At 40.3% G+C, this 27,513-nt stretch overlaps 1 protein-coding gene across 7 annotated transcripts in view; it reads right to left on the reverse strand.

The window, feature by feature from the left end:
- UNC13B (unc-13 homolog B) overlaps positions 1-27,513 on the reverse strand; it is a 243,450-nt gene that overhangs the window by 89,316 nt on the left and 126,621 nt on the right. For 6 of the 7 annotated variants that reach the window (XM_016960803.4, XM_054658820.2, XM_016960802.4 and 3 more), the window contains exons 8-10: positions 18,102-18,336; positions 3,466-3,780; positions 244-334 (exon numbers count right to left, since the gene is read on the reverse strand). In XM_016960803.4, the coding sequence (XP_016816292.1) occupies positions 244-334; positions 3,466-3,780; positions 18,102-18,336 (641 nt within the window). Of the gene's footprint in view, positions 1-243; positions 335-3,465; positions 3,781-5,820; positions 13,358-13,456; positions 14,476-18,101; positions 18,337-27,513 lie in introns of all 7 variants that reach the window. The other variant, XM_063788632.1, reaches the window with a different exon arrangement.

Raw genomic sequence — 27,513 nt, forward strand, 5'->3', positions numbered from 1 at the left:
GAAAATAAGCATCTAACTTTACGGTCAGGCTCTCAGCCCACTAGGTCTATTTGATTTCCATTCATCAGCACAGAAGAAAGCCACTGGCCACTTCCCATCCCTTAAAGCTCTGGCTTAATTGTCATGCATTCCCAGAAGCACACTGTAAGAAGATGACTAATCACTGATTGCTTCTCCAGCACCATATGTCTCCCAATTTCAAAGGAAAAATTGTCCCAACCAGTACTAGAACAGATTTCCTACCTCCTGCAGCTGGAGTCGAACCTTGGTAACTGCTCGGATCCAATGTGCTCTGGCTTGGGTAAATGGTGAAGATGCATTCTCCTCAGGAAAACTTGTAACAGAGAAAAAGTACATTTCTTAAAAATAGCCAAGGCCGCAAGGTGACACTGCTCAAGGCAAGACTGCCAAATGTCTAAAATAAAATGGTTTGTACTCATGCCTACACTTATTTAGTGATTCAGGCTACTAAAACAGCATAGTACTTGAATATCCAATGTGAAAACAATTCCTCTCTAAAACGATAACTCCTTTTAGCTTCTCATCTGTTCCCTCTTTTATTTATTTATTTATTTATTTATTTATTTATTTATTTATTTATTTATTTATTTTGAGACAGGGTCTCACTCTGTTGCCTCGGCTGAAGTGCTGTGGCATGATCACGGCTCACTGCAGCCTTAATCTCCTGGGCTCAGGCAATCCTCCCACCTCAGCCTTCCAAATAGCTGGGACTACAGGTGCGTGCCACCACACCCAGCTAATTTCTGTACTTTTTGTAGAGACGATGTTTCGCCATGTTGCCCAGGCTTGTCTTGAACTCCTGAGCACAAGCAATCTGCTCACCTCGGCCTCCCAAAGTGCTGGGATTACAGGTGTGAGCCACTGCACCTCATCTGTTCCTTCTTTTCCTTCTTTTTCATTTACCCAATGAGCAGCATAGTACTGAATACTCAATGTGAAAATAATTCATCTCTAAAATGACAATTCCTTTTAGCTTTTCATCTGTTCCCCCTTTTCCTACTCGTTTTTGTCATTTACCCAATGTGGTAGCTCCCTGGAACAGTCTGGGATCAGGACTCTAGAGGCAATGGCAAGAGCCCTGAGTCAATACGTAGTATAGAAACCATGCAGAGAGGGGTGGAATAAGCCTTTCAACCCCTCTCACTGCACTTCTTAAAACGATCAGTTCCCTTGGGGCTTTTGCATAGCATCCTTAGGGCAGAATTTTGTTCCTGCAAACCCTTCCTGCTCCACTAAGTATTTTAGAAGGCTTACCCATTCCTTTTTACATGAAAAGTACCAAGAAAGAAAAGAAAAAAAACAAAACAAAACACACAGCCCTTTTACTGCCATGATCTTGTTCCTTGAGCTGCTTCTAGAACAACCTCAGTAAAATGAACAATACACATAACAAAATGCCTTTGAGACAGAAACACTACCCTGCATTAGAACAACTCATTATCCACATTATTAACTAGAATAGTGGTTAATTCTTGGCAACAATGTTTCTCCTTTCTCTCTTTGAGGTCTACAGCCAATTCAGCAGACAAGTGTCCACCATCTAGACATGTTAAAATATATGGTCTTTTCTGATGCCAACTAAATGTGTCAACTGTTGTAAAACATTTGTGGGCACTTCTGGCCAAGGTAGAACTGGGTTTCACTCTCACAGCTAGGACCTGAGAGGACACAACCAGTAGAGAAGGACAAGGACTCGTGCTGGGCACTTCTGCTTCTCCACCAGGAACTCTGCCCTGATAACAGTGACTGCCAAGTCTAAGGTCTATGGAGAGCCAGAGTCAGTTTTTCAGTGAGTCATCAACCCAATAAGAAGCCTGGTCCACAGCTCACCTCCTGGATGTCCCATCTATTAGATGAGCTACCAGAGATGACTAAAAACCAAAAAAGGGAAGAAGAGAGAAAATAAGTTAATATCTTCAGAAAGGTTTGCGACTCATCTATTAATCCAGTGGTAAAGTAGAAGCACCAGCCACTCCCTAATTTTTACCATGTAATCCGCATTCAGTGCTCTGGTGTTTCAGTGAGAGGCTTTATTATTAGATCTTGACATTTGAAACTCTAAGTCACACCCATCCCTTATCACTCTACCCCAGTGGGCAACTGTCCCCGCCAGGGGAAATCTGTCAGGAGACAGTTTTAATTGTCACAACTGAGGGTTGCAAGGATTGCTACTGGCATCTAGCGTGTAGAGGCCAGTGATGCTATTAAACATCCTATAATATACACAACAAAGAATCATCTGGCCCAAAATGTCACGAGTGCCGAGACTGAGAACTCTGGCTCTGCTCCAACCTATCAGCTAGTCTAACCGATTTAGCTCAGTAATAACATTCAGACTCTGTACTCAGCTTCATTATGAGATGTTAAAGAGGATACATTTTAAATTTTTCTTCCTATGGATACCAATTGGCAGACACATTGCTAGGCCCTGAGGAGGCTGAGGGGTGGGTTAAATCTGACTTCTAGATCAATTCTTTCTTAACTCTGTCCTGGGTTTCTCAGCCAGGGAAAAACAAAACAAAATGTTCACCAAAAAAGTTACAACAGAAATCACTGTTATTTTCCAATGGGATTTTCCCTAAGTTCCTCCTAATTGCCTGGTATTTTCAGGCTGATTTCTGATCCTCTAGCCCATACCAGCAGAATAGGTACCAGGTCACTGTTCTGAGTACTTCAGCACACATACACATATACCTGTACATAAGTACATGCACACACACTGACCCTGACCAATCCCTTTGAACAAGTTTGGGCCAGAGGTCAAAGTAGCATTCTTAATAGGTTAGGAAGTCAGCCAAAGTACCCACCACAGCCCCAGTGGATGAAATAACCTGGCTCAAGTCAGTTCCTGACTCAGAGGCTGCCATATACAAGGTCAACTAGTAAGCTATGAACTGCAGACTCAAGAAGCCCTGGTACACTGCAGCTCACTAACTACAAAGAACCCAAGTGCTGGCTGGGTGCAGTGGCACACCGCTGTAATCCCAGCACTTTGGGAGTCTGAGGCAGGTGGATTGCTTGAGCTCAGGAGTTCAAGACCAGCCTGGGCAACATGGTGAAACCTTGTCTCTATAAACATACAATTAGCCAGGTGTGGTGGTGCACACCTAGTAGTCCCAGCTACTCAGGAAGCTGAGGTGGGAGAATTGCTTGAGACCAGGCTGTCGAGGCTGCAGTGAGCCAAGATTGTGCCAGCCTGGACAACAGAGTGAGACCCTATCTCAAAAGCAAACAAACAAAAACCCAAATATTCTTCAGAGATCTCCAAAATGTCTTGGAAAGTGCACCATAAATCAAAGGAAGCAATACAGAGTTGAGCCTGGAGGTGTTAACTACCACCATACCCAGCTGCAGGGAAACAAATGACAATCACTTATTTTCAGCAATACCACAGGGCAGGTACTGAGGAAGCCATGTGAGCTCCTCAAGGCAGCTGTTGCCTACCTCTCCTGGGGACCTAGGAAGTGGTCTTTTTGCAGCACCAGATCTGGGGGAGGGTGGGTTGTGGCATCTTCTTTCATCTCCTTGGGTTCACATGCTGCCTCCTTCTCTGCTTGACCTGTCACCTCCAAGGGTTTCTCTTGTTCTCCAAAACCTGCTTGGCCATCTCTGGACAGGCTGTGAGAGCTGTGGCAAGAATGAATCGAGTCTGTCTCCCGATGGTCGTCATCTTGTTCGTGATACTGGTCTAGTTCACTTAGCTGAGAGCTTCCTTGACTCACATTACAGGAGGAGCCATACCTACTGCTGCTGGTGGGGCTGTGAGAATGACAGAAAGACAGATAAGTAAATAAATGCAATCAGGGACCAGGACAAAAGAAAGGAGACATCCAGGAAATAATGACTACATTAGTAGCAAGAATCAAATAGGAGGTTCCTGGGAAGAGAGGACCAAACTTCATAATCTAGAAGAATTAGTCTCTATTCAGCGAAAACACAATAGGAAAACAACACAACATGCTGGGTTCTCCAACGACACTTAACCTCAGTTCTGCACTTGACTTTGAAGGATATTTTATCTTAATAGGTTATTTGTGAGTAGGATTAAAAATTATTAAAATGGCCTGTTACTTATTCCTAAAATTCTTTATTCAGTCTTCTAAAGAAGCTTGTCCAGTGGCTGTGATTAATCTTTCTTTAATTTCCACACAGTAAAATGGAATGAATGAACTCCACTCTTTTTCTATTACTTATTACATTGAGGTCATCATTTCTTCCTCTACAATTGTAAATGTGTACGCCTGTACCTTAGGATGAGCAAAGGAGAGCAGACATGTTCTTTCAGTTATCATCTCAGTTTCCTCATCTGCAAGATGAGTTAATAGAACCCATTGGAAGATAGAGGCCAGGACCAAGAGAATATACAAACGAATGGTCTCATCAACATAAATGCTACAATGATATCCCTGGCAGCATAGGAAGTGTCCCAAAGATGAACATCTGTAACTGAGCTTCTTTCAGGGCAAGGCTCAGTTTTGGAAAGAGTGGACAAAGTCCAACTCCAGGATCTGGGTCAGAGCCGTATTCATGCATCTCTATATCTGAAGACCAGCAAGCCAATCTTTTCTCAATCACCTGTATTCCCATATCCAGAAAGTCATGAGAGAAAGCAGTTATAGCAGAGAATGTGACAGTGGCAAGAAGGGCAGAGTGGTGGAAAGAAGAGCAGTATCTAGAAGTTACTTCCTTGAGTTTTATGGCCCTGTCATCTAAGGGCTTCAGTTCTTTTGAAGAATTTTCTTACCACAGAGTCAAGCCTTTAACTAAAGGGCTTGTGTTTACCCTTGGTCAAAGAAGAGAAATCACTGTTATTTTCCAATGGGATTTTCCCTAAAGTTCCTCCTAATTACCTGGTATTTTCAGGCTGATTTCTGATCCTCTAGCCCATGCCAGCAGAATAGGTACCAGGTCACTGTTCTGAGTAGTTCAACACACAAACACATATACTTGTACATAAGTATACACACACACACACACACACACACACACTGACCCTGACCAACCCCTTTGAACAAGTTTGGGCCAGAGGTCAAGGTAGCATTCTTAATCTGTACTGTATGGTACTGCTTCTTAGGGGAAATAATAGTACCCTCTGCAGATAGATCCTGTACACTGCTCGAGACTGAAGAACTACAGCAAAGGACAGCTCTGAGTTCCTGTGAGATTTTACTCAAAGCATTTATCAGACATCAGCCTTGAGGGTAGTAAAAGGCAGAGATGATACCATGGAAGAAACTATGCAAATCTGTATGGAATAGGATATGGGAATACAGACTATCCCAAGGCATCCTTTGCACTTTGTATTTTGCTTAATACACTCACTGCCACTGGAGAAAGCATCTTAGAAGACTTGAAAAAACAAAGCAAAATAGATCTATCCCCATCTCCTAAAAGATATATGTGCCTAAGGCCCAAGGAAGCATCCTAGCCTATCATGTAGTTGTAGTTAATATATACCACCAACTACTTACTACCTCTTCCTGCCCTCCTTTCTCCATTTCACATTATACAAGGCAGAGCAAACCAGAGTGAGTAAATATCGGGGGCCCAGCTTTTGCTTTAAGCAGGAAGCTCCTTGTTCCAGTAAATGAATTACATTTGGCAGAGAGAGAAGGGGAGGATGAAAATACCCACACACTGAGTTCTTGTTATTTAACCCCTAATTAACATGAAGCTCGGGTACTAGGAAAGACACAAGAAGGATAAAAAGCAAGCTATGATTAATCTACCACTAAGTCACTTGCATCATAAATGGTCAATTCCTTAAAGCCATTTATGATGCTTGAGTTAACAACAGGCCTTTTGTTGGTCATGGGCTCCTTGATGTCATTCAGAGTGACTGGCTGCTGTGCATTCAAATCAGAGTCAGTACTGGCAGGTACTGCCTCCTCTTCTTGTTTTTCTAGCTGGTGAAATATCTCAGAGACAGTGGAGGGTTCTTCCTCATGTTTCCCTGAAGGACAGGCGGGGCTAGACAGGTTGGCTTTGGTATCCCAGTGTTCTCCAGATGCTGAGATTTCCTGCTGGTTTCCCCCTTCTCCAGACCCTGAAAGCCCCTGAGCACAGACCTCTGGACTGGCCACCAGCTGCTCAGAGGTCCCAGAGGGCTGAGTGTAGACTTTACCTGGCTGAGCACTGGCCCCAGATATTTGAGAAGACTTCAAAGCTTTGTTAGCCTCACTGGAGTTAAGGTCCTGATCACTGCTAGTAACTAAAACTGGAGGGGAGGATTCTGTAGGCATTTGTTCAGGGACCCCTTTGTTCTCTTTTGGCCACGGAAATGAAAGATCTACCTTTCCAAATACTAGTTTTGAATCACTTGCTAATACACTCCCTTTCCCCTCACTACTTCCCTCAAATAGAGTTGACAACTTCTTAAAACTGGACATTAAACCAGTCTCTGCTGCTCTATTGCCAGAGGGGAGAGGTGAGGAAAAGAAAGAGCTCAGTGGTTTCCCATGGTTAGTAGCAGAGGATGGCAAACGAAGCTTTGGCCAAGTGGTCACATTTGGGATCTCAAAACGTGGTCTTGACTGCTCTGTTTCCTGGGGTACTACAGGTGGATCTTTCTGGGCAAGAATTATCTCACAACTTTCTTTGGCAGGAAGCACAGGGTCCTCCAGCAGAGGATGAGAAAAGTGACCTTCGGTTTCCAGTGTGGTGCTCTGGCTCACACTTGCATCATTGAACAGCGTAGTATCAGTTTCTAGTGAACTGGCTGGATGCAGCTCCAGTAAGTCTTGGTTTGTGGAGGCAGTTTGAATAGCTGGCTCTGGCTCAAGAGGAAGAGGTGGCTGAATTGGAGGAGGAAGCTCTTCGGCAATGCAGGTAGGATCTGGATGCAACTGTGCTGGCAGCGCAAAGTTCTCTGCTTCTAACGATGCCTCCGTGTCTGTAGCTTGCAATATCCCCATGTCTCCTTCATCACTCAGAGACAATACTCCTTGCCCAGTATCATCACCCGAGAAAGAAGATGTATTAATTGTTTCAGAACGTTGAGGTTCCAGAATATTTTCAGGAGTATTATTGTCTTCCATTTTGGTTGTTAGTTTAGGATCATCTGTCAAGATATCTGATTCTGGCTTTGCACTAATCACAGTCATTCTACAGTCACTGAGAGTAGATTCTGAACTTAGTGCTGTAAAGGCAGCTTCTCTCCTTTCTGGAGGTACTGATCCTACAGCATCTCTGGAACAACCATTTTGAAGCCATGAAGTAGCTGGGAGAGATGATTCTTGTTTGTATGGCTCTGGCTTGGGACTTTTGAAAATTCCAAATAATTCACCTTTGAGGGGCTGAGATGATACATCAGAAGCAAGAGAGAAAAAGGAGTTTTTCTTTGGAGATTTAGGAGAGGAGAAAAGTCCAGAGAGTGTTTTGGGAGGTTCAATTAAGCTCCCAGAGAAAGATTTCACTTTGGTCACAAACCCTGAAAGCATGTCTACTGAAGAGCCTAATGCAAATTTGTCTTCCTCTTTATCTGCATCTTGGTTCTGAAGGTTCCCTGCACACCCTGGCTCTGGAGAGGAAGAGGCTGGCTCTAGGATCTGTGGTAAGACCTCATCGGGGGCCTTTTCTAATGGCAAGTTCACTGGGTCAGTAGTAAATTTCTCATTTTGGTGGCAGTTAGTACAAGTGTCTAAATCATTGAATTTTTCAATTAACTGTTTAGCATGTGAAAAAGAGTTGGACAGTGAGTCACTGGGGAAGGCTTTGTGGTTGAAAGCCTCTTCTTCATGGGGAGCTATCCCAAGGTTCTCTGGGCCAGTGAGGAATGTTTCAGCCTGTGCCTGAAATTCTGGTGAAGGAGGAATAATGTCTTTTTGCAATTCATTCATCTGGAAATCCACTGATGTCCCTGGTACAATATTGGAACTCAGTTTTTCCTGACAGTTCTTGTCTACACTGAGCTCATCTGCAAGGGAGGTAACCTCAATGGTGTTGTTAATGGAAATACAAGGTGCCATTTGCTGTTCATGAACTACTTCTTGGGCTATGCTATCTCTATGACCACTGGAACTTTCTCTGGTCATTGTGCTACCACTCTCTACAAAAACATTTGTCTTCTTACAGGGCTGGGAGGTCACTGGAACAACAGTTGAAATGCTTTGTTTTTCCCCAGAGGTCTCCTTTTTTTGATCCAAAAAGGACAAGCTGAAGAAACTAAAAGTAGAACTACTATGAGAGGCATCCTTCTTAATGCTTGAGCTAGCAGTGGAAAAAAACGAAGGAAGTGTGAATAGCCCTTCTGCTTGAGATTTGGCTCTTGGTAGAGTAGCAGAGGCTCTGTTCTCAGATTTTTCAGATCCAGTGAGAAAAGAAAATATACTCTTTTTGGTTGATAACTCTGGTTGAGATGAAGATGTCGTAGCCATGGAGAAACTCCAGTCTTTGTCAGAAAAATGATCTTGTTCATTTGAATTTCTCTTGCTCAGGGTATCAAAGGATATTTCATTACTTTTTGAAACTTCTGTCACTGTAGTCACACCACTAGTTTCTACTGAAGACTCCCTGGAAGACTCTTTGAGACTACTTGTTGAAAAAGATGAATTAGGTGACTGCTGGATTAGATGGTCTCTGAATCGTACCTCTTTTTCAGTCAAATCATTACCCTGGATCCCTCTAGTTGATTCCTCTAACCTACTGTCATCGATAGTAGTCTGTTTGTTCAGTCTTCTAACTCTAGCCTTCCCTTTAGAGGAAATTGGTGCAGCAGGAAAGTTCCCAGCACCCTGGCTAGCTAGCTCCATAGGAGTAGGACTTGACCTGACCTCATCCTTAATAGTCATTGAAGAAACAGACGTATTTTCAGTTGTCTGTATAGGAGATACATTGGCTTTAAAGAAATCCCCAAGGGTACCCCAAAAATTTGAAACACCAGAAGATTCTTTCTTTTCTTGAGGTGGTATCTTGACATTTGTATCACCAATCTTTTCTAAGTTTGGTGATCCTTCTTTATTCACCTGAGTCTTAAAAAGATTCAAAAATCCAGATGACTGTTTTTCATTTGCTGTCATACTAACTGACGATTCTTCTCGACTGAAGAGTTTCAATGAACTTTTAAATAATCTTTTATCAGACTCTTTGGATGACTGGCCCTGGGGAAGCTCACAATTCTCACGCTCATCCCCACTATGCTGAGGTGCAGGAGAAACTGAAATAGAGTCTGTTGTAATGATTTCATCATCTTTTACACCTGATTTAGCCTGAGGAGTTGTTTGGCTTCCCTGGAAACCAGATTTTAACAAACTTTGCTTTTTCACATGGATGTTTTTATTTAAAGAGAATTCTTGCCTTATATTTTTGATCAATTCTGGATGCTGAACATTGGATACTATCTGTCTTTCTGAATCCTTAAGAAGACTTTTTTCCACATTTGGGGAGTTACCCTCTAATTGCTTACTCATGATTAATGACTGAAAGCCATCATTTGTGAGCTCTGCTAAATCTGACTGCTGATTCACTTTCTGCATGGCCAAAGCCTCTAAGGATTCACTCTTATCAAACTTCAAAGTACTTCCAACTGAGGCACCCAAAACAGAAAATACTGAAGCCACTTTGTTCACTAATGATGTCTCTTCTGCTTGTTGTGAGCCTTTAGTCATATTTTCAGGATGAACCAAAGTGGTAACTTCTTCAACAGAAGACTGAAGCCAATGGAAACTGGAAAGGTGAACTGATGAATCTTCAGCTAGAGGCTGGTTTTTATCTCTCTCTATAATTTGATCTCTGCTTAAGACATGATTACTAATAGTTTGGGGCTGATTTCTGAGATCTAATGTACATTCAGCGTCTTCAGAACCACATGGCCTTTCTTTGAAAGATCTAAAGTCTCCTTTAAACTTTTGACGATTATAGCCTGAAAAATCTAGTGGCTGATCGCTTTGGTCACAACTTGAGTCTTTAAGTACTTGTGAAAAGGTTTCTAAATTTAGATACAATGGTTCCTCACTTCTTGGCAAAGCTAAAGATAAATCAAGAGGGTCATCAATTGGTTCCTCTTCAACATACCACAATATTTCATCTTCCTTATCAAGTACTTTAAAACTACAGGCAGAAATAATGCTGTCATCCAACATAATACTTGATAGACCATTTGTCTGTAAATCACAATCCAAATACTCTTGATAAGAATCAGGTATAAATAAATATGCATACTGCCCAGTAGAATCAGTGAGAAGAGAATAGATATATTGACCATCATGAAACATATAATATCCATAATCCCCATCCTCTGATGGCCACCACACTCCATGTTCAAGACAGGACAACCATTCCTGGTACTCATAACCAAAACTTGAAAAAACAAAGTTTTCATCCATTCTTAATGATTCTTGATCAACTATGGGGCATGTAGTCTTGTCATGATCTGATGAAGAACTTAAGTCAATGGGTAATTCTTCTAGTGAATTATTAGCCTCATTAATTGGAAGAGGACCAGAGTTTCCATATAATGAGTTAGCTGCCCACACATCACCTCTTAATAAGTAATCTTCATTAAATGCTAACTGATTGAATGATTCATATGGTAAGCCACACCAAATGACACTGTTTGGATTTGTTCTCCACTCCAAGATGTTTGCATTTTGATCTTTTTGGCAAAAATTTATCACTGAGTTTTCTGAGTCAAGCCACAAGCAAGCATCGGCTGATAGAAATCTATTTTGATTTAACATATAATAAACTGGCTGAAGTTTTCTGGAATTTTTAGACAAATCTTTTATGTCAGAGTCCCATTCAAAACAGAAAGGACTGTTCATCTCTTCAAAAGCCTGATAGTTGTTTGATTTATTGAGAATGTTGGTATTTAGTACAGGTGAATTTAACTTGTTTGAATTTTCATGTAGTTTTGCCTCAAGAACATGGTTTGGCATTTGCCTCTTAGCCATAGATTTCTCCAAAAAACCTAGCTGAGCGCTTGGAGCACAGTGAAGTACAATGTTCTCAGAGGAGGGGTGATGCTTTTCACTTTCCTGGTTTTTCTCTGTAGGGGAACAATGATGATTATCATCCCCAGCATCAGATAATGGTATGTTTTCTTTAGGTAATAAGGAGGCTTCTATGAAGCTAGAAGTTTCATGTTTTTCAACATGGTTCTTCGGGTTCTCAGAAGTCACACATGAAGTAGCAGGGACCTCATCCAAGGATAAATGGTTATCTCCATTCAAACTCTTCATGTTGCCTAAAGACATGAACTTTGCTTCCTCTGGTTTATGATCAATCATACCGCTATTTGATAGCAGGTTAAATATTCCAGAGATTAAACCTGGGGTATTATTCTTGTGATGGGAGTCATCATTTTTCAAATTTAATTCTTGACTAGACAAATTTTCAGCAGAAGAAAACCTATTAAACAGGCCAGAAAGGAAGCTTCCTTGGGTATTTTTCTTGGAAGTCTTATCTATAACCTCATCTTCATTAATTTCATTAACCAAAGTGGATTTGGAAGTGGTAGAAATACACTCTAATGAAGAGTCTGATGCTACTGAAGATGCTGCTTGTATAAGATTCTTATCTTCTCCTAAAGGATTTGAAGTTATATGTTCTTTGGGCACAACTCCAGGGATGGCTAAGCCATCCCTTTCAAAATTCTGTCCTGCTATGTGGTCACTTGGATTTAATTCCTCTATACTCCCAAATTTCCCCAGATCATTATTAATATTTGTAACTGAATCAGACTTTATTATATTAAATTTGGCATCTTCAGGACTATTTATTTGGTCATTCTGATTAAATTCCTCTGTACTGTCAAATTTCCCTAGATTATCATGAATATTTGGAGCTGAACTAGATTTTATTGAACTAAGTTTGGCATCTTCAGGACAATTTACTTGGTCATTCTTATTAAATTCCTTTATACTGTCAAACTTCTCTAGATCATCATGAATATTTGGAACTGAACTAGATTTTATTGAATTAAGTTTGGCATCTTCAGGACAATTTATTTGGTCATTCTTTTTAAATTCCTCTGTACTGTCAAATTTTCCTAGATCACTATGAATATTTGGAACAGAACTAGATTTTATTGAACTATGTTTGGTATCTTCATGGCAATTTTTTTTGCTCTCCTCATCAGTGGTTACTGCTGAGCCACGTAAACTCTGGTCATTAACAGTAACCTTGCTGTCAGTGAAAGAAAATTTAAACAAAGGAAAAATGCTTCCTTTCTCTTTTAACTCCTGTTGCTTTTCAGAATGACCAAGACCTCTAAAAAATGGAAGATTTAGTTTTCCACTAAAGGAAAAGGAACGACCATCTTTCTTAGAGCCCCTTTCTAATCCATCTTCCTCCACCTGGCGAATTTTCACAGGTTCTGACAAACTTTCCTTTGAACAAGTCTCAGGGGAAGTGAGCAAAAACTGGCTAAATGATTTTCTGAGTGGCTCAAGGAAATCATCATTACCTGTAACTTTGTCCTCCTCTAATGGCTTTGAAAATACCTCTTTATTTGCAGTTCTACTGCCAGCTATACAAGGATGTCCTGGAGTATCTTTGGCACATATTTTTTGTTGATCTGGTAAAAGAGACAGATCTATACAGAGTTTTCCTTCCAATAGACTCTCAATATCATCATTTTTACTTGCAGAACTAACTAAGTTTGAAGGTTCACTGGTTACTTCGGAGGACAACAAATTCTCACTTGTGGGCATCTGGAACCAGCCCGTAGTTTCTTCATCACTCCCATTTAAAGCAATGATGCTACTACTGTAATTGTCAAGAGTGCCTTCCCTTTTATTTAACTCCAAACCACACTCAACAAAGCTTTCTTTTCTTGGTGGCTTACTCTGCTCATCATCTTTTTTTGTTTCCTCCTTTTCTGAAAAGATCTTCAATGGATTTAACCTGCTGAAAACCGACTTTATAACTGAACTCTGACTCTGTGGAGCCAAGTCCTTTGCAATACTTTCTGTTGTATTCTGAAAGTATAAACTCCCAGTTTTATTACCCATGTGCTCATTTTCAGAGGTTTTTCTATGTCTGTCTATATTCACATTATCATCTTTTTGAGAGGATAATGGAGATTGCATGGAAAGATCCTTCCCCAATATTGCCATGGCTCTGGGTTTAGATCCCGAATTAATTGCCTCTATTTGATTAAGAGTTTCTGTTTTTTCTGGAACTAAGGAAACCAACTTTTCCACAGAGTTTGTTAGATGCTTTGTGCCTGAACCCACTTTTTCTGTGAGTGAACTAAACAAAGAACCAACAGCACATTGTACTCCAGTCAACTCAGGGAAAGAGATGGCTGTGTCCTTGTCATTCTTGACAATAGTTAAAGGTGGTATTTGATCCCCAGGCGTTCTCTGTTCTGCATCAAGAGTACTATTTTGTTTATGTGATTTTTTAGTTTTTTTGTCATTCTTGACAATAGTTAAAGGTGGTATTTGATCCCCAGGCGTTCTCTGTTCTGCATCAAGAGTACTATTTTGTTTATGTGATTTTTTAGTTTTTGAAAGTGAACCAAATCTATTAATCTCCTCTTCCTTCTCTGCTAAATATTCTGACACCGTTTCTACCAAACACTGAAGCTCATCCATTGTATCAATACTGTCCTCCTTGGGCTCCTCAATAGAGGAAGGGGTTATCTCTTCTATAGAGCACTCAGACAGATCTCCAAGTGTTTTTGCATCACAATTCATCCTTTGTAATGGCAATGCTGAATTTGCTACATAATATTCTTCAGGAAAATCTCTAATATGGTGGACATTGGATGAATGCCATGTTGGTGACTGTAAATTTTCCTGCTTATCAGAAATGGGGGAACCCAGAAGTTCATCAGAAGTACTACTAGTAGAATCTTCAAGAATATCTAATGAGGTAAAATTAGTGACATGCTGGTTTGAGCCAGATGACTTTTCACAGTGCCTTAAACAACTGGACAGATCATAATCATGACTTTCCAACTTAACGCGCTGCATGCCACTCTTAACCACAAATCCATTTTTGTAGGGGTACAAAACTGGGTACCCCATATTTTGTTTCTTTTCAGTATGGCAAAGGGTACAATTTTCAGTATTAGAATATGTACTTTTGTAGTTAGTCTTAGTTTCAGATCTCTCACCATATTGCCTTCTTTCACTGTCTTCAAAATGATTGTATAAGGGTTTCTTTTTTCTTCTTCTATCTAGTGTATCATATTTCTGAGCATACCTGGAGAAAACAGAAGTTTCAACCTTAAACTCAGTAGAGAATTCTGTTTGTTGGCTCTGAGGTGGTATCTTTTTCCTGTTCTTATACTTTGGTTGTTTTTGTTGGCTGTAGTATTTATCAGCTTTTGAAAGGGTTCTAATTTCTTTTATCTCTGCTTCCTTCAAGTTTATGTTATTATTTTCTAGAAACTCGTGTGATATTTTCCCCTCTATCTCCTTATGTATATCTTCTTGCTCTTCATAGTCAACATCAGAGAAGGCTGAAATAATCCTAATTTTTTCATCTTTATCCTGTGAGCCTTGTCTGATGTGAAGGGATAAAATTGGAGGAACAATAAAGCAAAGAAAAAGGAAGAGACAGGGAAAAGGAAGAAAGAAGTTATAAGATTTAATACATGTTCAATGAGAAGACTAGAACAATAAAATTGCCAATGTGATAAAAAGCATTCAGACTAAAAAAATATGAAAAGGAAATCCACATGTTCTTAAATATTATATCAATGTAGTCAAATAGTTTATTCCATATCAGAAAAAGAACAGCTATAATATCAATTTTTAAATGCTTCAACTTGCAATCATTTTTCATTGGTGAGCTTTTTAGAATTCTTTTATTTTTCTAAGAAACAAATGAAAAAAATGAAACATGTTGTACCAATATCTAGAATGTATTTGCAATATTAAAATATACCAGCAAAATATATCAAGGGATTTCAAGAAAACGAAATTTGCTGATAAATTTTTAGTCTAAAAAGAAGCCAAGCTGTTAACTTTCTGAAAGTTATATTTGAGGATGTGTAGCCAAGAATATAGTCAAATATATTTCTTTTAATAAGAAAAAAATATATATAAAACCATTTTTTACTGTCAGCAGAAGTCAAACTTTGTTATACTACAAAAAAGAACAAATTATTTAAGGCCTTATAATTTTTTTTTGAGACGGAGTTTTGCTCTTGTTGCCCAGGCTGGAGTGCAATGGCACATTCTCAGCTCATTGCAACGTCCGCCCCCTGGGTTCAAGCAATTCTCCTGCCTCAGCCTCCCGAGTAGCTGGGTCTACAGGCACCCACGACTAGGCCCAGCTAATTTTTGTATTTTTAGTAGAGGTGGGTTTTCACCATGTTGGCCAGGCTGGTCTTGAACTCCTGACCTCAGGTGATCCACCCACCCTCAGCCTCCCAAACTACTGGAATTACAGGCATGAGCCACCATGCCCAGCCGAAGGCATTATAATTTGTTGTTTGTGAAATCTAAAGGCTATATGCATTGAGGATCACAGTGAAAAGAATATCTTTCCCTATACTGATTATAGCAGCAGAAGCTACATGCCCACCTTAAAACAATGAATACTGAAGATAGCCTGACCTTTCTTTCACTTAGATTAAAGACTGCCTTCTTCTGTGTACCAAGGTAGGGATGGAGAAAGAACCTAAAGGCTAGGAGCTTATTAGTTCAGTGTGTTCTTTATAGATATAACATCCAAAAGCATTCATTTAGGAAACAGAAGCAAGATCAAAGCAGACACTTAGTCACTAAAAATCTTCCAGAAGGCCAGGTGCAGTGGCTCTCACCTGTAATCCAAGCATTTTCGAAGGCCGAGGCAGGAGGATCACTTGAACCCAGGAATTCAAGACCAGCCTGAGCAACAACACAAGACCCTGTGTCTAAACTCACCATGTAGCAGTTTGGTGAGGTGGGCAAGAAAAGGACATCATCCTATGGTCTGGTGAATTTTGTATTGATTGACTGAGACAGAGTCTTGCTCTGTCATCCAGGCTGGAGTGCAGTGGTGCAATCTTGGCATACTATAGCTTCGACCTCCCAGACTCAAGCAATCTCTCCCAGCTCAGCCTCCCAAGTAGCTAGGACCATAGGCATGCGCCACCACATCCAGCTAATTTTGTTTATTTTTTGTAGAGATGAGGTTTCACTATATTTCTCAGGCTGGTCTCAAGCTCTTGGACTCCAGTGATCCTCCCGCCTTGGCCTCCCAAAGTGCTGGGATTATAGGCATCAGTCACTGCACCTAGCCAGTCTAGTGAATTTTAGAAACTAAAAGGATAAGCTAAATTGGAATGATTTCTTGAAAACTAACCTCCAATCAATAAAATAATTGATTCAGGCAAGGATCAATGGATGCTAATATCATTGAGTAAAAGACTATTGGGGAAACAGAGTATTGATACAGTCTCAGGTATCACTCCAGATATTATTAATTACAAAGGAGAAGAGGAAACTTTACACTGGAGAAATACGGCATATACCAAATTTTTTAACCATGAGATCAAACTAAACATCACCAATAATAAGACAAGGTATGTGCTTCCTGAATGCATGTGAAGGAAACATCCAGCATTTTTGCCAAAAACGTTTAACCTGATTCTAAACATGAAGAAACAATCAGACAAAACCAAACAAAGAGGCATTCTCAAAACAACTGGCCTGCACTCTTCAAAAAAAAATGTGTCTTAGGCCAGGCACGGTGGCTCACGCCTGTAATTCCATTTGGGAAGCAGAGGAAGGCGTATCGTTTGAGGCCAGGAGATGGAGACCAGCTTGACCAAATGGTGAAACCCTGTCTCTACCAAAAATACAAAAATTAGCCGGGCATGGTGGCATGCACCTGTAGTCTCAGCTACTCGGGAGGCTGAGGCACGAGAATCACTTGAACCGGGGATGCTGAGGTTGTAGTGAGCTGAGATCACGCCACTGCACTCCAGCCTGGGAGACAGAGTGAGACTCTGTCTCAAAAAAAAAAAAAAAAAAAAAAAAAGTTTCTTAAAAGACCAAAAAAACAAGGTAATGAAATTTTTGCTAAATTAAAGGAGGCTAAGGAAACATGTAAACCAAATGCAATGCATCACGGTTCTGGATTGGATCCTGGACCAGAAAGGAACAAATATACATACAGAACATTATGGAGATAACTGGGGAAATTTAAATATGGTCTAAACATTAGGTAATAACATTGCATCATTAAACTTCTTGAGTGTGATCATGATATTGAGGTTATATAAGATAAAGTTCTTTTTCTTAGGAGTAACATGCTGAAATACTTTCTGATGAAGTAACACAATATCTGCAACTTATTTTTAAGTGGTTCAGAGAAAATGTATGTGTATATGAATACATATTAGGGAGAATGAGATAAAGTAAATGTGGTAAAATGTTAACACAACTGGTAAATCTAGGCAACATGAATATAGGTTTTCATTGAATTATGTCTCCAAATTTTCTTTAAGTCTGAAATTTTTTTTAATCTTAGGGCAGGGGAGAGCACATATGTATGTATTTGCTTTTATACTCATAAATATATGACAACAGTCTATGGAAGGATACATAAGAAACAACAGTAGGAAGGGAATTATGAAACAGGAAGAAGATGGGGTGGAGGAAGGTAAGTGTGGGTGGGAAACTCTTTATGCTGTATTGACATTTTTTAACCACATAATTGTTTTATATATTTAAGAAATAAAATAAATTAAAACAAAGTTCCAGTAAAAATACTGAATCTGCTATAAGAAATCATATTGGTTTTCTTCTAAAGTTCCCAGGGAAATATTTAGGCAAGAAGGACTATCCAATCTGTGATTTTTTCTATTTTTAATCTTGGTGAAGGGTATAACAAACTCACTGAGTCAGGAAGTGGGGCAGATACACCCCAAGTGGGACCGCCCTGATCAGTTGAGAATCACTGATCATGAAGAGAAGTATTCCTTATGGCAATATATAAACATAAAATTCCTTATGGCAATGTATAAACATGTGGAAGAAAAAAAAGACTAATAATCTACACAAAATGACTGTAGTTTGGCCCGTGATACTGCTACACTTACGCTACCTCTTCAGGTTAAAGCATCCAAATTCTTCTTGCCAATTGCATCATGAGACCTGGATATTAGGAAGAGAAAGTACTTTGTGCCCAATACCCACCTGATAGCCCGCCGCTCTGGATAATCAAGGTCATAACTTTGCATAGAGTCATTACAAGAGTCCCGGGAACTGCCTTGAAGTAGCAGCTGCTGTGGCGATCGCACCGGCACAGGGAACTGGTGCACAGAAGCGTTGGGCTGGGAAGCTGTATGGTAAGGAGGTGGGAAGCTGTTGCTGGTCTCACTGCGATAGTCACTATCTCGGTCATCGACAGCACTATCAGGGTCTTCAAAAGCTGTGGAATAAGCACATTCAATCAAAGCACCCCAGCTTTATTTAGTTCTTCAGAATTATTTCTGCTTCTAACTTAGTAGTAACAAGTCTGGACCTTGAGAACAAAAGCAAGCTGAGCTTCACATGAGCCCAGTGACGACCTCAGAGCCATGAGCAGAACTGTCTCAATTAATACCCACAAGTCTCTCTTCCTTATCATATGAGATATATACTTAGTTTAATTTTAGTGCTTATTCTTAGAGGAGCTCTAGGTTGCATTTTTCCACTGTAGAATTCTTTGGAATTCTGCTTCTCCAACTATCATAACCATAATTAAAAACTGCTTTTAAATGTCACAAATACAGTCTGGTCCCCTGTTATTAAAGAAAGGGGAAAGGAGCAGAGGTTTAAAAAAATTAGCTTTTTCATATCTTGGGGAAAAAAACCCCAAAACTTTTGTTTAACGTTGTCTTGGTGTTTTCAGACTTTTAAACATATGGATTGAACCAAATAAGTAGGTCTAACATCAGAAGCTGGTCCTGGAAATCAGGAAGGTCAAAGCCAAGGCCTGGAAATCAAGTCAAAGGCTCTAGATGCAGCTGAGAACAGCAGCACTCTTACTGTGCTGCTGCAGTGTTGGCTTTTCCTAACAATTCCTGTCAAGCACCTACACCCTAGGCTCAGAATTCCCATCCAGAGGATGGGCTGAGAGAAGAAAAAACTTATGCACTGCCAATGGGATCTTGCTGACAATGCAGCCAAGTTTATCCAACAGCAGTGACTACAATTTCATAGAATTATTTGTCCTTCAGACCAGCACCTGACTGGCTACAGTTTTTTTGTTAAAGTTAACTAAAAAGACCACACTTACAAATCATCACTGTGCTTGGAAAGGGAGCTCAACCTAAGAGTGCTTTGAAGCCTGTTTTACAGAGAGGAAGTCGTATCTGACACCATACCCTTATGTGTATGATTAACAGGGTTCCACGTGTCCTTTCTTGACAAGTTCCTATTTGGCTTACAATGAGGAAAAGGAATGTTCACCATCCCAAAATGGAGATACTTTTAGCACAAAATGAACTCATGTTAGTAATTTTAAAAGATTATCTTGGGGCCAGGCGCGGTGGCTCCCACCTGTAATCCCAGCACTTTGGGAGTCCAAGGCAGGTGGATCACCTGAGGTCAGGAGTTCAAGACCAGCCTGGCCAACATGGTGGAACCCCATCTCTATAAAAATACAAAAATTAGCCGGGCATGATGGCAGATGCCTGTAATCCTAGCTACTAGGGAGGCTTAGGCGGAAGAATCGCTTGAACCCAGAGGGTGGAAGTTGCAGTGAGCTAAGATCATGCCATTGCACTCCAGCCTGGGCGACAGAGCAAGGCTCCGTCTCAAAAAAAAAAAAAAGATAATCTTGTAGCAATGTGGGCAGTGGAAACCTCCTGAAGATTAGGCTTTTACAATTGCTCAGGCAGGAGATAAGGACCTGCATCTATACAGTGGAAACAGAAAAGAGTTAATGAACTAGAAAAAGAAAATTCCAGACAGAATTGTAAAACATGGGGCCATATTGAAGATAATAGGGAAATGACCCCCCTTGGCTTCTGTTAGACAAGTTGGTAGATAAGAATTCCACTAAAAGAGAGCACAAACATGTGGGTTTTATAGGTAAGGAAGAAAATCTGAGCATTGGACTCTCAATAACATTTGTGGGTACAGATGGGAGACAGGGGTAAGATGATCTTATGAGCTTTTCCTATTTGAGTTTATGGTTACATGTGAACATAAAAAAGGAGAGGAGAGGGATTAGAACTCCAGGAGGAAAAATATCAACATGAGAAAGAAGCTAATGTTCAAATGGTCAGGAACAAGTATTAGTAATACTTGACATTTGGAGCAAGTAGTCCACTGACCAGGGCAGGAGTAGCAAAGCTTGAAAACAAAAGCAAACAAGAGGGATGCAAAGCATTCTGCTTACAAAGCATTCTGATGATATATTAGGAAAAAGAGACTTTGGAAGCACTGTTTTTAGCCCTTGATGCATCTGTTGTTCTGAAGACAAGAAAAATAGGACCCAGAGACAAAACCATATGCCACTCAGACTTAATTCTTTCTGAACCCACAGAAAGAGCAAGTCTGTAGAAGTCAGTGCTGGACTATTCATGCATACAGATGAAGGGGCAGAGGCAACAAAGGAGACAAAACCAGAGGTCTACTAAACTCTGGCAGGAAAAGTATTAGCACATAACCCAGAGAAACAAGATTCAGTCTCCAAGGAGGCAACTGCAACAGACAATCCTATCACTTTTGAGGCCAGAGAGGGCAGCTCAGCCAGAGTTAGAAGCCCACAACCCAAATCCACAGGTTTTACTTTCTCCCTGCATGTGACCTATTACTCCTAAATAATAGTCTGCTTTTTGTTTATTTTGCTAGGCTAAACAGAGATACTCTACAACTTTACTAAAGGCTAACAACATTTCTACACTAAAGAAATAAAGGGCAAATATTAAGAAACAAAGTATCCATGGAAAGAAGAGGTTGGGAGTAGAAGAGAATATGAAAAGCAGGAGAGGGCAAGAGAGAGAATATACTAAGGAATAAAGTGAGACAAAGGAGAGAAACAGAAAAAAGTAGTGAGAGGCAATCACCTCCAGTTTTCCTAAAAAGTAAACCTCCTGGCACCAAGCCTGATTAGAAACTAAAAAGGGAAATTCAGGAAAATATGTAACACTTCAATTTGAATTAAATAACTGTGTTTTTAATGTGTCACTGATGATCTCTTACTGCCTCCATAATCTATCCCACAGCACCATGTCGGCTAGACAAGAAAAGCCCTCGCTTTGCAGAGAGAAACTGAGTGCAGGTTTGGTTGGCTCAGCCTAAGAAGGAACTAGAGAGCCAGTTTGAGGGTAACAGTTGAAAAGCCCCTGGTAAAGTCTATTTGAAAGATGGAAAATTAAAAGGCTGGGAACACCTACTCACTCAAATATTCACTGACTGCCTATATATCCAAAGCTAAACAACACAGAAGACTCAGAATATAGAGTCAGTCTAATAGGAGACAGAATATATAGACACAAATATTGAATTGCTATGCAAGGCAGTTAGTACAAACCAAGTGCTATGAATTAAAAGTAAAATCACTTCCTGATAGGGTAACTAAGGAAGCTTTAAGGAGGAGACGGCTTTGAAGAACTGGTTCATTTTTAATAGGTGAAGATTGGAGGCAGAAGGGAAATATCTTCTAGAATTTGGATAAAAGCAGTGGCATGATGAAAGGCCCAGTGGTAGGAAAGGCTATATATTTTTGAGAAACCATTTTGTAGTTCATTTGATAGGTAAATAAAAAGACATAGAGGAAATTATGGAAAATTAAAAACCTGCAAAAGTAGGCTGGGAAGGTCATCTAACCTGGGGCAAACAAAGATGGGCCTCCAAGCACACAGCAGGCACTCAAACAAAATCCAGTGAAATACAGAAAAATGAGGCCCTCTAGTATGTGGTATTCCTGGATTGAGTCTTGGATTGGTCTTTAAATCCACAGCACACCTATTAATAGAACTTCAGCAACCAAAGAAAGGAAAGAAAATTCATTCACATTTTTTTCATGGCTTAGTTGCTTTTTCTACTTGAAAACCTTAACTTACCTGAGCTCTGTTAACCCATTTATGCCTGAGGTTGCAATTTATGCTTGAGGTCACCTACTGCTTGGCGATGACCTTGAGCAGTAGGATATAAATAACTCCCACATGCTTAGAGTTCCAATAATGGAACACTAGGCATAAATGGGTCAAGCTGCTTTTGAGTACTTTCCTAATAGCAGAAATACTCAGGATTCAAATCACAGAAAGCACAGACTTCATGAGAAATTCCAGTGACAGGACAAACTTTGGCCCGTCTTAGTACCTACTGGATACCTAATCACTGAGACTCAACCAGATCCCGTGAGATGGGTAACACAACCAGTAATGTCAGCCTAGGGCTACATGTGTTGCCACAAAGAACTGGCTGCCCACTCTCTAAGCTCTAGAACAAAGGTGGCCTTAGCTGGGCTGCTTCAGGGAAAGCCAAGCCATGTCCTCAGCCTCTTGTTTCCTTAACAAAAGCAGGTTTTTGGCTGAAATGGCATTCACAATTTGCTAGACCAATAAACCCAAGACAGCAGTCTGTTCTGCATATCCTCCTAGTCAAGAAAATCAGCCAAATCAGAATGCACACCAATCACCTTGACTCTAGTTCATCCTAGAATGAGCCTTCTCCTTCTGGTCACTGCACTCCTTAGCCAAAGGGACCAAAGGAGAAGGCCACACTAGGGGGCTGATGCTACTACTTGCCTCTGGGGAATAAAAATTAGGAGATCTTGTCAGGATTATGACTGGGACTTTGGTTTGAAATTTGTAACACACACAAACACACACAAAGTCGTCAAGAAACCAGCCTGAAAGGATATAACATTCCACCACAGGTCATTGTCTCCCGAGATTTAAGTAGGAGAGGAGAGGGAAATGGAAGTCTATGCATGAATATCCAGCTTCACAGTTCAGAGGGAGTATGTACTTTGTGGGTAAGATCAAGAAAATGATAAGGAATTTCAATTCTTACGTACTCTGTTGTTCTCCCCAGCCCAAATAGGTCCAGTGACCTAAGAAAACCACAAAGAAGCAGCAGATAATTTTTGAAAATACTTTTTTGAAGGAATTCAAAAGTCATTTCCCCATCTCAGCAATTATTATGTGCCTTACCTTACTTAAGCCTACCTCACTTGTATTCTACTAACTTTACATAACATAGAGTTTCTGCCTTCTACCAAATGTGAGACAAATCTACAAAGTATTCTTGTTCTCTGCCTTTCACTATAGAGAGAGACTAACAACAACCCAAAAAACCCACAGAACAACAACAACAAAAAATTACTTCTTCCATATTGTTTTAAGCCCCCTTCTGGTCTAGGTCTCTCTCAGAACACCATCATTTAGGAGCTCATATGTCTTTCCTTTGTCAAAATAAGAAAAATTAGATCTCTGTCTCTAAGAAACCCTTCCTTATTTCTGTGTTCACCAAACCTGAGCCCATCACAATAAATCTATGAGAGAAGCTAAGCCCTGATACCATGGGTAAGGGAGTAATTCCCTTGTCTGGGAGCGAAGATAGTCAATTTTGCTGTTCTCTACTGAAAGTTAAAAGGTCAAAGAATGGCAATGTTTATCTCTTAAGAAATTAATCTTCTAATTAAGCTCCCAGACTCCCTTACCCATGGTATCAGGGCTTATCTTCTCATAGATTTATTGTGATAGGCTCAGGTTTGGTGAACGCAGAGACAAGGAAGGGTTTCTTAGAGACAGAGATCTAATTTTTCTTATTTTGACAAAGGAAAGACATATGAGCTCCTAAATGATGGTGTTCTGAGAGAGACCTAGACCAGAAGGGGGCTTAAAACAATGTGTAATAAACCACTCTAGCCTATTGGGTCCTTAAAGAGAGCCACTTCTTCTAAATTACCTATAAATTTTTAATAAAATCCACTAAAACACAGAAGCTTTGAAGGACAGGAGAAAATTGAAAATATTTTTTATTCATTTTTCAAAATCAAAAATCCACTATTAATTAAGTTCTATCCCACACCCAAATTGAATTTCAAGAAGCTAATTGTGATAAAGAAATCATTAAAAATAGGCCTTTAATCTCAAGAAACAAGAAGTAAATAGCTTCATAATTAAGAATATGGGTTTTTTATTTTTTGAGACAGAGTCTCACTCTGTCACCCAGGTTGGAGTGCGGTGACACGATCTCGGCTCACTGCAACCTCTGTCCCCAGGTTCAAGTGATTCTCATGCCTCAGGTTCCCAAGAAGCTGGGATTACAGGCGCCTACCAACACGCCTGGCTAATTTTTGTATTTTCAGTAGAGACAGGGTTTCACCATGTTGGCCAGGCTGGCCTCGAACTCCTAACCTCCAGTGATCCACCCGCCTCAGCCTCCCAAAGTGCTGGGATTACAGGAGTGAGCCACCATGCTCAGCCAAGAATATGGGTTTTAAAGTCAACATTCAGTTCTTCTGGCTCTGCAATTTACTAGCTATATGATCTTGAGAAAGTTATTACAGATATTTCCTCATCTGTAATATGAGAATAACAATAACGCAAGTGTCACTGGGTTACTGTAAAGATCATACAGGAAAAAATATGTAAAATGCTAGGCACAGTCCCTGGAAGATGGTGAGCAACTAGCATTTGTTGTTATTTTGTCATGTTACCAGGTTTTTGCTTGCCTTACAGAGTCCTAATAAATAAGAAGCAGAAAAAAAGACACAACTCCTAGAATTGCACCCTCTGACAGTCCCAAGGTCTGCTAAGGAATCTTCAATGTGGGGTCCACAAGGCCCACAAACTGGTTCTGAGTGTGTGACTCCCTTGAAAGTCTACAGTAAGACTCGAAATTCTAGGAACATCATATGATGCCAACCCAGGCTGTTTTCAGTACTTGAGCTAATCCTCAATCCTGGGCATATGGGACTACTAATCAATCACAGACTTTAATTTAGTGATACCCTGACAGCCAATTTTCTTCCTAGGCACTTACTTTATTCCAACCACCTATGTCTCTTCTTCTCACCTCTCAGAAAGGATATGTTGGCTTAGTGTGCCATTTTAAAATTGTAATAATTTATTTCACTTTCTAACCATGGGGGGAGGGGAGGCAAAAAAAAAAACTCTCCTGTAGAACAGTTGCCATAGCAACTGCTAGAGGGTAATTACTTCATTTCTTTTAAAAAGAAAATGGAAAAAAAAAATCACATAGAACCTCAGAATATGTCTATCAACTTAGATTGCTCCAGGCAAGTGACAATGCTGTTTCTCACCACAATTGTGAGCCCAAAGAAGCCTTTCTGGGCAGGACACTGCCCCTCATCTTTGAGCACCCCACAGCAGTTTCTTATACATAAAAGTTCTCAGTAAATATCTACTGTACTAATAAATTGAATGAATAATCTGATCCCATCTACTGGGCCCATCTCTAACGCATGAAAAAACAAGTCATGTTCTCTGACAAGCCAGCTCCATATTCTCACCACTTTAGCTCAGAACCGTCATAAAATAAATTACACCAGTTTAAATAAGCAAGTTTCCTTCCCTATCCCAAAAATGCATTAAAACACATAACTAGCCAGCAGAACAATTACTGAGGATAGTTAGGTTTTGCTAGGCATTAGTACTGAGAAAAGGAAGGGGAAAATGTCCCAGGAAAAGGAAATTATGCATGCAAAGGCATGTTCAGTGAGCTGAAAATAGTTCCAGAATCTCTAGAGTGAGAGGCTACAGAGTTATGAAAGAACCTAATGACTATGGGTCTTAGGTAATGTTTAGAAATCAAGTAATATTAAGGATTTGGAATTACCTGGAGGGCAACACAGAGCTATCAGAGCTTTTAAGAGGGGAAAGACAGGATCAGATTTGGCATTTTAGAAAGAGAACAGTGGAACAGTGTGGCCAATGGTGGTTGGTTGGGTAGAAAGGACTGGTGATTCATAGGGAGGAGGTGTCAGGGAGGCTCGTAAGGAGAATGGTGCACTCATCTGTTGATAGCCTGGACTAGGGAAGTGGCAGAGTGGGTAGAGAGAAGGGGATAGATTCATAAGATATTCTGGAGGGAAAATCAATAGCATTTAATGAGTAAATAAAATGTGGAAAGGAGGATTAAATAATATTGCTTAGGTTTTTAGCTTGAGCTACTGGATGAATGTGACATCATTCACCGAGAAAAAAATACAACATGGGGGCAGGCTGAAGAAGATGATTAATTCAGGGTTAGGTATATTGACTCTGAGATATCTATGGAACATCTCAAATGAACATGGCCAGTAGACAGCTAGATATACGGGTGTGGAGCTCAGGAAAGAGATGTGGAACAGACTTGGAAGTTTTCAGACTATATGTTCCAATAAGGGCAGGGATTTTTCCGCTTTGTTCTTTTGCTGTATCCTCAGCACCTGATAATGCATGGCACAATGTAAAAGTTCAACAAATATTTACAAATGAGTATAAATAAAAATGCAAGTAAATAAAAACACTAAGGCAGAGTGCAGGCCAAGAAAAAAAGACTATATGAAGCGGGGGAACCCTAAGGAACAATCACATTTAAAAAGCAGACAGAAATTTTAAAAAGAAGAAGAAAAAGAGGAAGAGAAGGAGGAAGAGGAAGAGGAACAATTGACAATCCAAAGCGTCAGTGAGGCTGTGGAGCAACTGGAACTCTTGTACATTGTTAGCGAGAATGCACAGTGAAGTCGGGCATGGTGGCTCTTGCCTGTAATCCCAGCACTTTGGGAGGTTGAGGTGGGCAGATCACCTGAGGTCAGGAGTTCGAGACTAGCCTGGCCAACATGGTGAAATCTGTCTCTACTAAAAATACAAAAATTAGCCAGGCATGGCGATGGGCACCTGTAATCCCAGCTACTCGGGAGACTGAGGCAGGAGAATCACTTGAACCCAGGAGCTGGTTGTTGCAGTGAGCCGTGATCATGCCAATGCACTCCAGCCTAGGCAACAGATTAAGACTCCAACTCAAAAAAAAAAAAAAAAAAAGAAAGAAAGAAAGAAAAAGAAATGAAACTAACTCTAAAGGAAAGATAATTTATGATAACTTATAACAAGTTCAAAAACAGGCAAAACCAAAAAGTTAGCTGGGCATGGTGGTGCATGCTTGTGGTCCCAGCTACATGGGAGGCTGAGGCAGGACAACTCACAGAATTCAACGAAACATTTTACTTATGTTTACCCGTCTATGGTAGAGGATATTACAAAGGACATAGTTGAACAGCCACATGAAGAAATACACAGAACAAGGTCTGGAAGAGTCCTGGGCACAGGAGCTTCTGCCCTGTGGATTTGGGATGCACCACCCTCCCAGCACACGGATGTGTTTGCCAACACACAGGCTCCAAAAATCCACAGTTTTGGGATTTTTATGGAGGCTTTATCATATAGACACAATCTATTATAAGTAGTATTAGTGGTATTATTTTTTTGTAGAAACAGGGCCTCACTATGTTGTCCAGGCTGGTCTCAAGCTTCTGGAGTCATCCTCCTGCTTCAGCCTCCCAAAGTGCTGGGATTACAGACAGGAGCCACTGTGCCTGACCTGGCATGATCAATTATTAACTCAATCTCCAGTTCCTCTCCCTTTCCTGAAGGAAAGGGAA

Source organism: Pan troglodytes, chromosome 11 (assembly GCF_028858775.2).
Source record: "Pan troglodytes isolate AG18354 chromosome 11, NHGRI_mPanTro3-v2.0_pri, whole genome shotgun sequence".
NCBI lineage: Eukaryota > Metazoa > Chordata > Mammalia > Primates > Hominidae > Pan > Pan troglodytes.